At 43.1% G+C, this 16,699-nt stretch overlaps 1 protein-coding gene across 7 annotated transcripts in view; it reads left to right on the plus strand.

Moving 5' to 3' along the window:
- LOC142501347 (SURP and G-patch domain-containing protein 2-like) overlaps positions 1-16,699 on the plus strand; it is a 137,275-nt gene that overhangs the window by 26,089 nt on the left and 94,487 nt on the right. For 5 of the 7 annotated variants that reach the window (XR_012803472.1, XM_075611159.1, XM_075611157.1 and 2 more), the window contains exons 4-9: positions 9,051-9,150; positions 10,136-10,593; positions 11,169-11,280; positions 11,486-11,829; positions 14,620-14,681; positions 15,599-15,735. Coding sequence is in view for 5 of the 7 variants with exons in the window: in XM_075611159.1 (XP_075467274.1) it covers positions 9,051-9,150; positions 10,136-10,593; positions 11,169-11,280; positions 11,486-11,829; positions 14,620-14,681; positions 15,599-15,735 (1,213 nt within the window). In the remaining 2 variants the exon portion in view is untranslated. Of the gene's footprint in view, positions 1-9,050; positions 9,151-10,135; positions 10,594-11,168; positions 11,281-11,485; positions 11,830-14,619; positions 14,682-15,598; positions 15,764-16,699 lie in introns of all 7 variants that reach the window. The other 2 variants (XR_012803473.1, XM_075611161.1) reach the window with 1 other exon arrangement.

The following is a 16,699-nucleotide window of genomic DNA, read 5'->3' on the forward strand; positions in this document are numbered from 1 at the left end:
CCCAGTTTAGGGAGGCAGTGAAGACAGACCCTACCCTGGCCGGCGTGAGACTTCGGGCATCCGAATCTCAGGCAAGGGAGGGCACTGAGCGCTGCCTATGGCATAAGGGACTCCTCTACAGAGAAGAAGGGAACCCGGGGATAGAGGAGGGATTGACCGGTAAGCGACAGCTAGTAGTGCCCCAGGGGTACCGACAGCAATTGTTACGGGTAGCTCACTCTATTCCGTTAGCGGGACATCAGGGGGTCACCAGGACACGAGCCCGGTTATTACAGCGTTACTACTGGCCGGGGGCATCCCGAGATGCGAGCAATTTCTGCCGCTCTTGTGATGCCTGCCAGCGAGTGGGTAAGGCGGGCAACCGTGTGAAGGCACCCCTGAAACCCCTACCGATAATAGGGGAACCCTTCCAGAAGGTAGCGATGGACCTGATAGGACCCCTCATGATTCCTAGCAGGTCAGGGAAGCGCTACATCCTCACGGTGGTGGATTTTGCCACCCGGTACCCTGACGCAGTAGCGCTTGGCACCATAATGTCAAGACAGTGGCAGCAGCTTTGCTGAACATTTTTGCTAGGGTAGGTTTCCCTAGTGAGATCCTAACCGATCAGGGGTCGCAGTTCATGAGTGAACTGTTACATTGTCTCTGGGATGCCTGCGGTGTACAGCACCGGCGCACTACCCCTTACCACCCCCAGACAAACGGATTATGTGAGAGGTTTAACGGGACCCTGAAGCAGATGCTTCAGACCTTTATAGAGGCGGAGGGGAAAGACTGGGAGATTCACCTGCAGCACTTGCTGTTTGCATACCGAGAGGTACCGCAAGAATCTACAGGCTTCTCCCCCTTCGAGCTACTATATGGCCGCAGGATACGTGGACCTCTGGACCTATTCCGTGAGGGATGGGAAGGGGAGACTACTGCTACTGATGCTTCAGTGATCCAGTATGTAGTAGATCTCAGAGACCGGTTAGAGATGCTCATGGGGGTGGCCCAGGACCACCTCAGGGCTGCTCAGACCAAGCAGAAGCGATGGTATGACCAGCAGGCCCGTAGTAGAGAATTCATCCCAGGACAGCAGGTGCTTGTTCTCAAACCCACTCGGGAGAACAAGCTGATGGCTGCCTGGTCGGGACCGTACTCGGTTATCTGAAAGGTGAATGAGTGCAACTATGTTGTACAGGTAGCGCCGGAGAGGCACAAGACATACCACATCAACATGTTGAAGGAGTACAGAGCACCGAGTATGGTAGCAGTGCTGGCCATTTGTAGCCCACTGCTGGAAGATCCGGCGAGCAATGCTCTGCCTGATCTCCTAGGGGAGGCAAGGCAGGGAAACACTGTAGAGCAGGTAGAGATAGAGGCACAGTTGAGTGCTAGGCAGAAGGGAGAAGCCAGGGACATGCTAGCTCAGTTCAGCGCCCTCTTCACTGACATGCCAGGGACCACACATCTCACTAAACACCCAGTACACACAGGGGACCTGCAGCCTCTGCATAAGCACGCTTATAGAGTGTCAGCAGAGGTCAAGACCAGTATGGAGAGAGAGATTGAGGAGATGCTGACCCTAGGGGTAATTACTCCGTCCCAGAGCCCTTGGGCAAGTCCAGTAGTCCTAGTTCCTTAAAAGGACAAGACCACCAGGTTTTGTGTGGACTACCGGTTGCTCAACGCTGGGACGGTGTCAGATGCTTACCCCATGCCCCGCATGGATGAGTTACTATACAAACGGGTAAATCAACTGACTAACCCTCCAGGCGCTCAGAATAAAGCATAGTCCTGCTGGTAGGAGATGATATGGTGAATCTTTGAGACCCAGGCTATAAACAACCGTAATATAGTATGGTATAATATATTATCCTTCCCCCCCCAACCGGCTCACCATGAGCACTATAAGGTTGGGACACGGGAAACTCACGTGTTAGTCCTTGTGGTTGTTTACACCAAGCCTGTCCGGTCTTTCAGCATAGTATGTATTCCTGCTTCTCCTGGATATAGCTGGGATGCCTCCGTCTCATGATCTTTGCTCTTCACCGCCAAAAAAAAAGAAAGGAGGTGGAACGGGAGGGGGAGGTGGAACGGGAGGGGGGGAGGGGGAGGGGAGGAAGGGCGGGGAAGGAGGGAAGGGAGGGGGGGAAAAAGTAACACGACAAGAAAAGAACTGTTCTTGTCATGTTACTTTCCCCCCCGCCTCCCCCCTCTCCATCCCCCCCCCCCTCCCCACCTCCCCTCTGTTCTCGTTTATCATTATTATTATTTTTATTATTTTATATTATTTCATGGTATTTTTGTATTATTTATATTTTTACAAGAGATTATTTTTGAGATATAAATATTCCCATCTATTTCCTGCTCAATTGCATCTTTCAATAACTTCCACATCATGATAAGTTAAAAAATGTTATAAATGTATAATAATGTTTAAAATGTCTGTTACAGCCTTTTGATTCTCCTATTCCATTTATCTGGGTCTGTGAATAAATTTAGATTAATGATTTTTTTGCTTTATTCAAGCTCAAGGAGTATAGATTTCATGTTTTATTGACCTGTCATTAATACACCGATCTGAAACACCTAGATTTAGGGTATATGTTCATGCTATTGGTCATAATGATTGGTCATTTTATTTGTATTTTTGTGTTTTAAACATTTTCATCTGACGGATATGTTGGTTATGCGAGCATTATGTTTGACACTGAGGTTGCTAATGATTGTAATGCTGGACACCTGAAACTCATTACATTGAGTAACATGAACAGCTGTCATAGGTTTGCTGGTGTATAACTAGATGTCTTGTGATGCAAGCGAATCACTCTTTTGCCAAAGGCCTGCCAGGCCGAAACGCGTCAAGAGGACTCGCTTGCACCTTGTGCAAATAAAGCTTTTTTATTCCCCTACATCAGCCTTCACTTATCCTTTTTTGTGCTGTGCGGCGCTTTTTCTCTTCCTGAGAGGTTTTCTACATGGATGAGTTACTAGATGAACTCGCGGGGGCAAAGTATCTGACCACCATGGATTTGAGCAAAGGCTATTGGCAAATACCACTGACCCTGGAGGCTAGGGAGAAGTCAGCATTCATCACTCCAAGTGGCCTCTATGAGTTTTTGGTGATGCCATTTGGGATGAAGAATGCCCCGGCTACCTTCCAACGCCAGGTCAATAGGTTACTGGAAGGGATGCAGAGCTATGCTAGGGCTTACTTAGATGACATTGCTGTCTTTAGTAATTCCTGGGAATCCCACGTAGGACATGTGTCTGCGGTGCTGGGTAGGATCAGGGAGGCTGGGCTTACCTTAAAACCCACTAAGGGTATGGTAGGAATGGCAGAAGTCCTGTACTTAGGGCACAAGGTGGGTGGAGGGCATCTCAAGCCAGAGCCAGCCAAGGTAGAAGCCATAGTTGAGTGGCCTGTTCCAAAAACCAAGAAACAGGTCATGGCATTTTTGGGCACCGCAGGGTACTATAGGAAATTTGTCCCACAGTACAGCGCCCTGGCCAAACCCCTGACTGATCTGACCAAGAAGCAACTGCCTGTGCTTATTACCTGGACTCCTGCCTGTGAAACTGCTTTCCAGGCCCTGAAAACTGTGCTTGCTGGAGCCCCTATACTGGCTGCTCCAGACTATATCAAGCATTTTCTTATTCAGACTGATGCCTCAGACTTTGGTGTGGGGGCTGTGTTGAGCCAGGTGGGGGACGACGGCAAAGAACACCCTGTAGTGTATCTAAGTCGCAAACTGCTCCCCAGGGATGTGGCATATGCCACCATTGAAAAGGAGTGCTTGGCCATTGTGTGCGCACTCAAAAAGCTTCAGCCCTATGTATATGGGAGGGCTTTCACGGTCATCACAGACCACAATCCCCTAAGTTGGCTACAGAGGGTATCAGGGGAGAATGCCAAGTTGCTGAGATGGAGCTTGGCTTTGCAAGAATTTGAATTTACCATTCAACACAAAAAGGGCAGTGAAAACAGCAATGCTGATGGACTTTCACGCCAGGACTATCCCTCTGCCTCCCTAATGACCTGTGGCAGGCTATCGTCACAGACACCTACACGCTCATATTGAACCCCCATCATTGGATGTAGCACTGAGCTCTGTCTGTGTTTCATGTTCTGTCTCTGGTTTTAAATATATATTGCCATGCTCAGTAGCACTCCTCTGTGACACTTATACGCTTATATATATATGTTGTGGTTATTTTGGGGGTTCAATATGATCTTGTAGGTGTCCTGTATGTTTTACAATTCCCAAATGCATAACCTTACATTTATCTGTATTAAACCTCATCTGCCATTTACCTGCTCACGTTTCCAGTCTCCAAGTCCTTCTGTAGAGAAATTACATCCTGCTCTGATTCTACTACCTTACACAATTTAGTTATCATCAGCAAAGATGGAGAATTTGCTCTCGATGCCAACCTCAAGGTCATTACTAAACAAGTTAAAAAGCAGGGGTCCCAGTAACGATCCTTGAAGTACTCCACTCACGACTTTAGCCCAACCTGAAAAAGTTCCATTTATGACAACCCTCTGTTGTCTGTCCTTTAACCAGTTTTCAATCCAGGTACATATATTATTACTGAGTCCAAGTTTCTTTATTTTGTACACCAACCTCTTGTGTGAAACCGTATCAAAAGCCTTTGCAAAATCCAAGTAGACCACATCAACTGCATTACCCTGGTCTAAATTCCTACATACCTGCTCAAAGAAACAAATAAGGTTAGTTTGGCATGATCTATCCTTCATAAATCAATGCTGACTATTACTAATAATTTTGTTTTCCATTAGGTATTCCTGAATATTATCCTGTATTAAACCTCAAGTAGTTTCCCCACTATTGAAGTCAGGCTTACAGGTCTGTAATTCCCCGGTTGTGATCTAGCTCCCTTTTGAAATATAGGCACCACATCTGCTTTACGCCAATCTTGTGGTATTGAGCCTGTGGAAATGGAGTCCTTGAATATTAAATGTAATTGGTTTGGCTATTACTGAACTTAACTCCTTGAGAACTCTTGGATGTATGCCATCGGGGCCAGGTGCCTTATTTACTTTAATTTTTTCAAGCCGCTTATGAACTTCTTCCTCAGTTAACCAATTGTTCATTAATATGGAGGTTGTGGTTTCCTCCTGCGGCACTACTATTGAACTTGATTCTTCCCTGGTAAACACAGAGGCAAAGAACTTGTTTAATACCTTTGCTTTTTCATTATCTCCAATAATCTGCCTACCCATCTCACACTGAAAGGGTCCTATATTTTATTTTCTCATTTTTTTGTTATTAAGGTACTTAAAGAACTTTTTGGGTTGACCTTACTTTCTATTGCAATCCTTTTTTCATTATCCATTTTTGCTAATTTGATTGCCCTTTTGCAATTTTTGTTACGTTCCTTATTATTCTGATATGATGTCTCCGACCCTTTTGACTTAAAGAATCTAAACGCCTTCCTCTTCTTGTCCATTTCCTCCCCTACCTGTTTATTTACAAAAAGGGGGAATTAGGGAGCGAGGTGATTTTTGGTGCATTTGTTATTTGATTTAATTTCTTTTTAATACAGTTACACACACATCTTTCTAATATATGTTTTAAGTAGTAAAACTAAATAAAAGTTCTATTTTAACTAGTGGTGTGCATTTAATTGAATTTCCTTGGGGTACAATCACTTTGTATTCCCCTCTTTTAAAATCAGAGACAGAACATAAAACACAGACAGAGCTCAGTTTTTAGCACATCCAGTGAAACTCATACACGGTACAGTGCCTAAATATATATGTATAAATATCAAGTAAAATGGTCTTTTAGTTTAACATTTTTGGCCAAAATTGTTGTAAGCCCCTGAGCCAACTGCCCGGCAGACCACAATTCAGGGGTAACTAACGCTAATATAAATTCTTAATAACCTGTGTAGTAACAGGAAGAATGATTTATAGTAAATCTGTCAGTATCAGTTGCAAAGTTCTAAGTCTGATTGAAGCTTTTAATAACCTGTACATTACCAGGAAAAGCACTCTGTATTAGAGTTGTCACAACCATACTGCAAGCCAGCAAGTTCCCCTGAGTGGAAGATGCCATGGAGTGAGCCCTTAACCATTTAAATGTGGGAGGGGGTGAGCTACAATTAGGTAGGAGGTTGCCACCCTCCAATCAGCCAAGACTAGCTGAACAACAATTGTAAAACATACTGGACACCTAACAAGCTCCTATTGAACCCCCAAAACCGTGTATGAGTTTCACTGGATGTGCTAAAAACTGAGCTCTGTCTGTGTTTTATGTTCTGTCTCTGATTTTAAATATATATTGCCATGCTCAGTAGCACTCCTCTGTGACACTCATATGCTTATATATATGTTGTGGTTATTTTGGGGGTTCAATAGGAGCTTGTTAGGTGTCCAGTATATTCCCCTGTTTATTTAGCCACATTGGTTTTGACTTATTTCTTTTATTCTTATTACCCAAGGGTATACACTGATAAATGTTCTTTTCTAACAATGTTTTAACGACTGCCCATTTATCTTCTACATTTTTCCCTGCAAAAACATCATCCCAGTGTATTACAGTACTTGTAGATTAGCCCTCAGTTTATTAAAATCTGCCTTTCTAAAGTTTGTAGGTCTTTGTTGAACCCAAGTAATCTGTTTTTTGATAATTTATTTCAAATGAATCCATGTTATGATCACTGTTACCCAAATGTTCCAGGACTTGAATATTTGTTATTACTTCTACATTGTTTGATATTACCAAATCCAGTACTGCCCCTCTCCTGGTTGGTCCCTCAATAATTTGGGGCATATAATTATCTTTAAGAACCCCCAAAAACCTGTTTCCTTTTGTTGTAATGCTAATCTAATTTCCCCAGTCTGTCTGGATAATTAAAATACCCCATTATGCAAATATGACCCCGTTTTGATGCCTTTTCCATTTGCAAAAGTATTTTAGCTTCCTCAATCTCACAGATATTTGGTGGTTTATAGCATATTCCCACAAACATTTTCTTTATACTTTAACCTCCACTGCTTATTTTTTATTTTCATCATTCTCTTCATAAACATCATCCCTAATAATGGGTTTAAGATCCAGTTAAACATATAAACATACTCCACCTCCCCTTCTATTTGTTCGATCCTTCCGAAAAAGGGAATAACCCTCTAAATTAACAGCCCAGTCATGAGTTTCATCCCACCATGTTTCAGTAATGCCTATGATATCATACTGCTCCCTTGCAGCTATTAATTCAAGCTCCCCCATTTTATCTGTCAGGCTTCTTGCATTAGCAAGCATGCGTTTAAGTTTTTTTTTCAGCCTGTACTATTATCTGCTCCTTACTTTCTGCGCCCACTTGGTTTAGTCTTTAGAAGTTTTTAGTATTATCTGAATTAACTACGGGTGTCTCACTGCTTGTCAAACTCGCACTTGCCCCATTCTACCTCCATAGCACCTTGTATCCTCCTCTATTCCATTTAGTTCAGTATCTGTTTCATTCCCCTCCCCCCTCCATCCTAGTTTAAAATCTCCTCCAACCTTTTTAACATTCTCCGCCCTAGCACAGAAGATCCCTCTTCATTGAGATGCAATCCGTCCCTAGAATATAGATGGCACCTCTCAGAAAAGGAGTCCCAGTGCTCTAAAAACCCAAACCCCTTCTTCCTGCACCACTTTCTTAGCCATGCATTAACCTCCCTGATCTCTGACTTTCTCCCTGCGGTAGTGCATGGCACTGGTTGTATTTCAGAAAATACTACCTTGGAGGTCCATGCCTTAAGCTTTTGGCCTAGATCCCTGTAATCATTTTTTACGACCCTCCATCTGTCTCTAACTTTGTCACTGGTGCCAACGTTTACCAAGACCGCCGAGTCAATCCCAGTCCCCCCCCCCCCCCCCAACAATCTGTCTACCCGATCCGTAATGTGCCGAACCCGAGCACCCGGGTGACAACAAACTGTTTGGTTCATGCGGTCATGGCAACAGATTGCCCGATCTACCTTCCTAATAATGGAGTCCCCTACCACCACAATCTTTCTTTGTATCTGAGCATCCTGAGTCCCCACTGTGCTGGAGGAACTATTCTCCTGGCTGCTAGTGGAATTAGTCTCCCCCAGCCTTGCCATTTCTGCCCTGACACTCCCAATATCTTCACTCAACATGGCAAATCTATTGGGATGTCAGCTCAGAAACGACCTGCCTCTCCTTATTGCCCCTACTTCCCCTTCTAACTGTCACCCAGCTACCTATCTGCTCCTCACTAACAGTGCCACAATCTGCACCACTAGTCGAAGCAAGGGCCTGCTCAGTGAGCACTAAACACCTTTCAAGAATGCCAATGTCCCTCAATATTGCAAGTTTCCTCTTCAGATCAGCAATCTCTGACTCAAAAGAGACTACCGCTCACACCTCTCACAGCGGTATGCTCCTTGGAACAGTTGCTCCAAGTGCACATACATGTGGCAAGATGTGCATTGAGTGGCATTTTCAATCCTGCTCATTCTAGCAACTATGAAGTTTATAAGTACTAACAATAAACTGTACTTCAATATACTAAACCTTGTTTAACCGCTTTCTTGTTCAAACTGCTTCTGTTTCTAACTGTACACTTTAAACAACCAGCACTTCAAATCAAACACACATCACTATACGCAAACTCGGATTTCGTTAGAAGCCTCTGTTTAAATAGGGACATCCATCAGGTGTGTTAGGTTAGCAAATTAACTAACCACACCCACTCTGCCTCAGGCAGGAGAAGGGGGGGGGGAGTTACAGGCTTCAATTAACACACCCCTTAAAAATAAATTAACCCACTGCACACTCTCCAAAATCAGCCACCACTGCTAGTATACATAGCACTTCCCTTTCCTTTTGTTTTTTTAACTGTACACTTTAAAAAAAACAGCACTTCAAATCAAAAACACAGATCAGTTAAACTGCGCACAGGGGGTCAGGCACAGACCTATGTAGAGGAGATATCCTAACGCACCATGTTTTTCAGCTGGATGGATTGTTCAACCATCTTTATTTCTATACGAATAACTAAAAATCTAATTTTATTTATTTTGTAAGAAAAACTATCGGCCGACCCGAAGGTCATTGCAACAATAGACGAGCTCCTGGAAAATGCTGTGAAAGGAGAAAACCCGGAGGGGGAAAAGCCAGCGTTCTGGTAAGCAAGCACATTGAGGAGGATGGGAGGGAAGCGGGGCCTGGCATGATGGTCAGCTGGAGCCATCGATGGAGAAGAACTGTGAATGTGCAGTTAGGCCTCGGTCCCAGTGTCTACTGCTGCGCACGCTACGGCGTGCGCTGCAGGAACAAGTTGCGCCCCTGAATGAGGCCGGTCCCAGTAGCTCCTTGCGCGCGCGCGGGTAGTGATGTGTTACAAGATTTCTGCCGACCAAGAATTTTGAGTTTTCTTTTGACGACGGAGCGAACCAGCCGCGTGACATCAAGGCTACGACCACAGTCCTCGGCGCACGTGAGGACTGTGGTCGTAGCCTTATGAGCTAGGCAGTCTGTGTTTCAGTGTACATAACTCGAGGTATCAATAGTTAACGGCCAATAATGCAATAAGTCCCACTAAGGACCAACATGAGCTAATGGTCGTGATCTGTTTAATAAAATCAAAATAAATTGTTGGTGCCCCAATCAAAAATATAGGCAAGTATTTCTAAGTCTCCCCCACCCCCCAAAAAACTTTAATGTGTCCATAGTAACCAAATGGTTCTCCGCGTTTTACCAGATGTATTTTGTGATCAGACGGTTAAGGAAACTTGTATGTATAGGACATTGGACATTTTTGGATTGTAATTAGGATGCCAACGTTGATCACATGTTATATCCTCCCCTTGGTTATCTCCTGAAATACAATAGTCATTGTAACTGGGCAGTGTGCGTGGTTGATGTAATTGTACATAGAGGCGCATAGAGGTTGCACTTCCAACATTTCTTCTTTAGATTTTTTTTGCGGTCTGATCTATAAACACCAGAAGTTTGCAGTTGTCATTGCTAATTTAATGCAGCATCTCAAGTTTTTCGGGGTCCAAAAGACTAGCGATGCTTTAAAACGAGTTTACCTAAATAATAGTTAATTGTTTGAGACGTTTGAGTTAAGTAGAGGTTTTTTTTTTTTTTTTTTATTGTATTTTCAGGTTTTTGTTTAACGTGGACAGCGATGAATATAAATATTATCGTCAGAAGTTGGCAGACTTCCAGATATCTAAAGGAAGGATATTGGAAGAAACCACTCAAACCAGAAGACCCAAGAGGTCCCCGGAGGAGCTGGCTTGTGAATCGGTGAGGGCCATGCTGTATGCGAGGAAGGCTGCAGCAGTGAAGAAGAGCGTTTTCAAGAGCTTGGCATACTCAAGGAGGCAAAGGCTGGGGAGGAAAAAAAAACAGCCGAAGCCATCAAAGTCTCCTGTGAAAATGGAGGCCACACAGGTGTCATCTGCCTCAGATGCAAAAGTCAGCAGAGATAAGCAAACACAGGACCAACCTTCTACAGCCACTAACGCAGAACCACAGGCTCCAGCAATCGCTGAGGTTTCTCCGGAACCGTCAGCAAGTATGAAGAACGAGCTGTCTTCAGATCAACAGTTATTGGATGGTAGGAAGATGACCATTTGAGGTTCTGTGTCCACGGAGATATTTTAACCCCTTTTATTCTTGAGGCGAGAAACTACTTGCATTGCTGGCATCAACAGGAATCAGCACTTCATTTCTGTACAATAGATTTTATTCATAGATACATTTTGAAACTGCTGATTGCACTGTCGTGTAGTGCCCCCATCGGCATCATCACAATTTAATGAGCAGCCCCCTAAGCCTCAAAGCACAACTGCAAGGGAAAATTGTAATGCCATCATATTTAGGGATTTTGTGATAGAAAAGGGGGCTACCCTGGGAAGAAACAAAGCTGAATATACTCTAAATTTGGCTCTTAATGCATTTTGCGTATGTAAATGGGTGCACAGTTTAGAATGGTCACCAGAGTAACACAGGGCAGGATTAGTAAAGTCCAAATGGAAGTAATTTTGTAAGACTCCCCTAAAATGTCCCACATCAGTTTTTCCAACATGGGAAACTCCTGAATAATGTAATAATACAGTAGATGTGAGGATGTGCATCTGTTATTGTTTTATGCTTGTACCGCACTTGTCCTGAACTATCCTGTTTTCATAGTTGATGCAAAGTCCAAGGATACAGCTGTAAAGTTGGCTCAGTTTGTTGTTAAGATGGGTCCAGAAATTGAGCAGTTCAGCATGGAAAACAGTGCAAGCAACCCTGAATTTTGGTGAGTTTCTCTGGGATAGGCTGTGCAGTTTAGAGGACCTTTGACGATGGTCAATCCAATTGAAATCACATGGCTCTTTGGGACTTGGACAAATTGCAGTTTCTCTCCCAGACACACAATTAATATATCTTGTAATCTCCTCAATCCGTTGCAGTTATTTGTGACTTTACAAGGGGCTTAGTGTCCTTTATGTTCTTCACCAAAGGTTTCTTCATGAGAAGAGTAGCCCAGCTTACAACTTCTATCAGACGAAAGTGCACGAGTTGCAGAATGCAGTGGAAGAGGGGACAGGCGAGGATGATGATGCCGTGGTGGAGGAAGACGGGGATTTGGAGAACATAAGAACGGATGAGGTCCCGCTCCTGGAGGATGCAGAGATTGAAGCAGAGTGCGAGGCTGCAGAGGCTTCCCCTGGTGAAAACCCATTAACTGCTGCATTCACCAAAATGCCCACGTCTGTGCGCCCACCAATGCCACGGAAAAGGATCAAAACACTGAAGGTTGACATGCTGCCACCCAAAATAGTGTGTCTGGTGGAAGAGCCCAAAGGTAAGAGACATTATTGTAATATTGCATAGCTATGACAGCGGGCATGGCTCTCTCACCACAATGCAGTAAACCAGGGTTTCAGGTTTTTGACTTTCTGATGTTCTGTTGCAGCCTATGGGATTTCTCTCTCACTGCTGGCTGATTTACATTCCTGATAATTATCCCTCGTAGTTGCAATACTGAATTGTTTGAGATCTTTACACTCACTTTTCTAATGTTGACTCAAACAAAGGTGCGGGACATAACTTTCTGAAACTTCAGTCTTTGAGCTGAAAACGGTTCTGTAAGAATCTTATTTGTGTATTCCACCTGAAAGGAACATTTCCACCTGCTGTTTTTGTAAATTTATTCAAAGGCATCTTTTATTACATGGGTAGGAAGCTGGGGTCTCCAGAGTTCAACTGCATTTTTTTTATCCAGGCTTGTTACCAAGATACTGGCGATGATAAATCCTCTCCGGGGGAAACAAATTTACGTCAAAATCCCATTGGGATACGGGGCTTTAGAGGAGCAGTGCGACGGCAGCTTTACAGGGACATGTTCTCTCTAGCACCAGATATGATCATGGCTCAATTTGCAGTCTCAAGATTGTTTACCCGCCCTTTGTATAGACCACAAAACTAAGAGAGAAAGAACCCAACTGTAGCACTCAAGCTCACCCTCCGGTGATAAATGTAGTAATTAAAACATAATCTTTATTATTAGCAACCAAATAAAATAAAGGGTGTTAAAATGACAAACTGAAGGTATGTGCTGGATCCAAATGCTGACAGCCGTACAGGCTCAGGATCCTAAAGTATGAGTATGCCAATAGAAATGCTACTAGCACACTAAATCACAGTCCTTGTAAAGGATCTGTGTAGGGGTGGATACGTACAGGGAAATATCATATACAAGATAACATACGCTGTAAATCACTAAAACACGTAACCTAATAAAGTAGGGTGATTGGATTTACAGTAGCCGGTGGGTGATTATGGCGTCACATTTATAATATATAGATATACCACAATCCAACCGGCAGGGAAAAGATGTGATCAGAGTAGACTAGGTGCTCTCTGTATAGCTGTGGGCAAAGGTATGGGTGAATCTAAACCATTGCTGTTGCTGGCTTGACCTTAGGTAACCTATAGGGGATCTGCAGCAGTGATAAGGGTAGGAGTGTATATCTGGATATCACAAATCATCAAAATCACTGAGATGCAACTGCTCAGGTAAGTAAAAACACAAAAAACACAGCGCACAACGCTCATAGTGCATTAAAAATTATATTGACATAAACAATATTTAAGGTGAGTATCGTGCGTACATCAAAGTAGTTTTAAACAAGCATTTTCGGGATAATGTTACCCAAACACCACATGGAAGTCGGATCAGATGTCCTCACATGAGGGTGGAAGCTGGTTCCTTGGACACCGGTTCCTGTTCAGGTAAGTAAGGAGTCTCTGATAGTTCTTGCTCCCATGAACGAATCAACACGTTTGCAGCTCTACCATAGATTGCTGCTTCAAACGGAGCTCCACACCAGCTGAGATCCTCTCTCTCCCCTCCGTTTGGACACTTCCGGATTGGTGACGTCACCGCGGGGTTCTCGCCGATACTGGCGCCGATTTCACTGGGTCAGCTCGTCGTGATGGGGCAGTACAGTTGAAAACAATACTGCTAGTAACTCTTCCAACGCGTTTCGAAACCCATGGGTTTCTTCATCAGGGAACGTGGTGTTTGGGTAACATTATCCCGAAAATGCTTGTTTAAAACTACTTTGATGTACGCACGATACTCACCTTAAATATTGGTTATGTCAATATAATTTTTAATGCACTATGAGCGTTGTGCGCTGTGTTTTTTGTGTTTTTATCTGCTAGTTTTAGGGGGTTCCTGAGCCCTCCCTATACCGCAGCTGCAGACGCTCATATCTGTTCAACTAAGGTCACGTAATTTACCTTACATTTTCATCAGTTCACTTATAACATTAGTTGCGCACTTTTTTTCCTCACTTATTTGCTCAGGTAAGTACTTAGGGCCAATGTCACTGTATATGGTCCCTATAAATACAGACCCCTAAGCGTGGATAGACATATCAGTTAGGCTGACATCAGTGCTTTGACCTCAAATAACCTTGTGGTGAACCATAAGATATATAGAGGGTGTCCTCTGTTCACCCTGTGCGTGGGGAAGGTTGGTAGCATGTAAGCATTGAGGCAAAGAATACTTGAGCATCAGGATCAGCCTAGCAACACACAGTTGTAGCAGCTACTGCTGTTCACGTAAATAAAAATGTACTGATTAGTTGCCCATATATACTGTAAACAGAGGAGACTCTTGTGTAAGGTAAGTAAAGCAGAGGTTTGCTGTCAAAGGAGACTCTTGTAACCATGTATGAGCAGAGGTAAGTAGACCTGACTAATCAGGTAATGAAACTAATCGTAAGTACATATGTATCTCTCTTGAGAGGGTATAGTAGCCCTGTAGCTATATAGGGGGTTAATAGTGTCCGTCGGGGCACATTTGCCATTTTAACACCCTTTATTTTATTTGGTTGCTAATAATAAAGATTATGTTTTAATTACTACATTTATCACCGGAGGGTGAGCTTGAGTGCTACAGTTGGGTTCTTTCTCTCTTAGTGTTGTATCCATCATTACCCAATAGCACCGCTCACCAACACCACTATTGTGTCAGTAGCAGGGGCTCCCCTATTGTCTCTTTGTATAGACCATGTTAACACCACTGGGCGATCAGTGGTGGGGTTTTTTTTATTGTTGATTTCGATTATTTTTATTTTTCTAGTACATGATCCAGTTCGGATTGAGTATGACCGCCCTCGCGGGCGTGGATTCAAAAAGAGGATGGTGAGGACCAGACACGACTTTGATTTCTATGATTGTAATATTGTTTACACAAATGGAAAACTGAACTAAAAAGGCGCAGGTTGTAGGTCACATTATTGGAGATCTCAGATATGTAGAAATGTTTGTATGTACATTTGGGCCTTAAATTAATTCCTAGAACAGTAATCACAGTTCAATTTTGTCTGCATATTTAGGAGACCATACATTTTCCAACCGGTGACCGCTCTTATGCACCCGAGTCTCTTCTTCAGAAAAGACCCTTCCAACATGCATATATAAACTATAGATCAAGAATAAAGATATAGGGCCTTATTTAATAGGTGGTGTAAAGTATTTAGGCCTCTTTCTGCCCATACATATGAATGAGTGATAAGGTAACTTGGGGCTTGATATCACTTGCAAAATATGGCCCTATAGGTTTTATAATGGACCGTATTATGTAGGCCTTTTCTTCACACCCCCCCCCCCCCCAAGATCATATGATTTGCTATGAGGATCTATTTGTTACCCCTGAACTGTGGGATCCTCAGCCTGAACATATGCACTTAAGGACCCATGAATAGGAATGTTAGACCAGGTTTTTGGGGACAACATTTACTTGAGTATTGAGTTAAAAATAAAATCTCTGGCTTGAGTATGAGGGCCAAAGGAGTAATTAAAAAAAAAAAAAAAGTATTCCATACAGGTAATCTCAAGTAAAAGTACTTAGAAACACTTTTTTTTATAATTGATTAGTCTGCTTTGCACTTATTTCCAGCTGGTTCTTGTAAGCTTTGCTTGGGAAAATACCATGTAAAATGCCTTTGCGCGATGGGAAAAGATTTATTCTTGTGCAGTGACCTGGTTTAGTGTTCTATCTGTAATTGGTGATGTACGTTGAAAATTGGATTTTGCTTTTGAACTCTTTTCTTTTAAAGAAACCAAAGGATTTGGAGTTTGCCAACAAGAAGCTGACGCAGCAGAATTTGGGTTGCCAAAAGATTAGTGAGATGGGATGGAGAGAAGGACAAGGACTTGGAACCAGCGGGTCGGGGATCAAAAATCCCATCAAAGTGTATGTTGCAGGAATTCTTCTTGTTTTGGTCAATGCCTGACATTGCTAACTAAGACATTTCAGTAGGGAAGGCTTTTAGTGAAATACCACATTGCGATTGAGACAATACAGGGTATGATTACACACAACAGACGAAAAACTGGGAAACTCCACACAGTTAACTCTCTGATTATTTAACCCTTCCACCTCCCTACAAATACTGGTATAAAAAAACCCACTTTAGGGTTACTACCTGGGCTGGAACATATGTAGAGAAATTGTTGTATAGCATACAGGCTGATGTGTGGCTCAAGGTAGCTTCTAGTTAGAAAAAACGAATGGCGCACAGCCAGGGAGCCAGGTGTAGAGTAAAAAGTTTTACCTTTATTCAGTGCATGTTGAGAGACAAATTCACCCAGGGTGAATTTGTCTCTCAACATGCACTGAATAAAGGTAAAACTTTTTACTCTACACCTGGCTCCCTGGCTGTGCGCCATTCGTTTTTTCTTTCTGCTGTACCTGGACTTTGGACTCCTTGTGGCTGGCACGCCAGACAATCACCCCTGGAGATGACGTGAGTGGGTTTTATTGGTTTAGACTCTTATAGTTAAGTATTGACTATCGTCATTGTGTTACTTACAAGTCTATATTTACCTACCCACTCCCATTGGTATCTCCAGGGTTAGTGTCTTATTGCTAATGGAATTGGATGGAATTACCTGGGGTTGGAGCACCCTAACCCTCTTACCTACCTAGCTTCTAGTTAGGGCAGAAATATGCACTAATCTTAAAATGATCTATGTATCTTCTTTCTGTACTGTCCATTTTGGTGATGCATTATACATTACTCTACTCAGATCCTGCTTTTTGTCATTGAGCAGTAAAGAGGATTCTTTTTTTGTAAAAGTTCTTACATTTGATGCAAAAGGACCAAAACCAGTCACCGTTTGGTTTTATTCAGATTTACGCATTAATTTCTGAAAAT

Source organism: Ascaphus truei, chromosome 8 (genome assembly GCF_040206685.1).
Source record: "Ascaphus truei isolate aAscTru1 chromosome 8, aAscTru1.hap1, whole genome shotgun sequence".
Taxonomy (NCBI): Eukaryota; Metazoa; Chordata; class Amphibia; order Anura; family Ascaphidae; genus Ascaphus; species Ascaphus truei.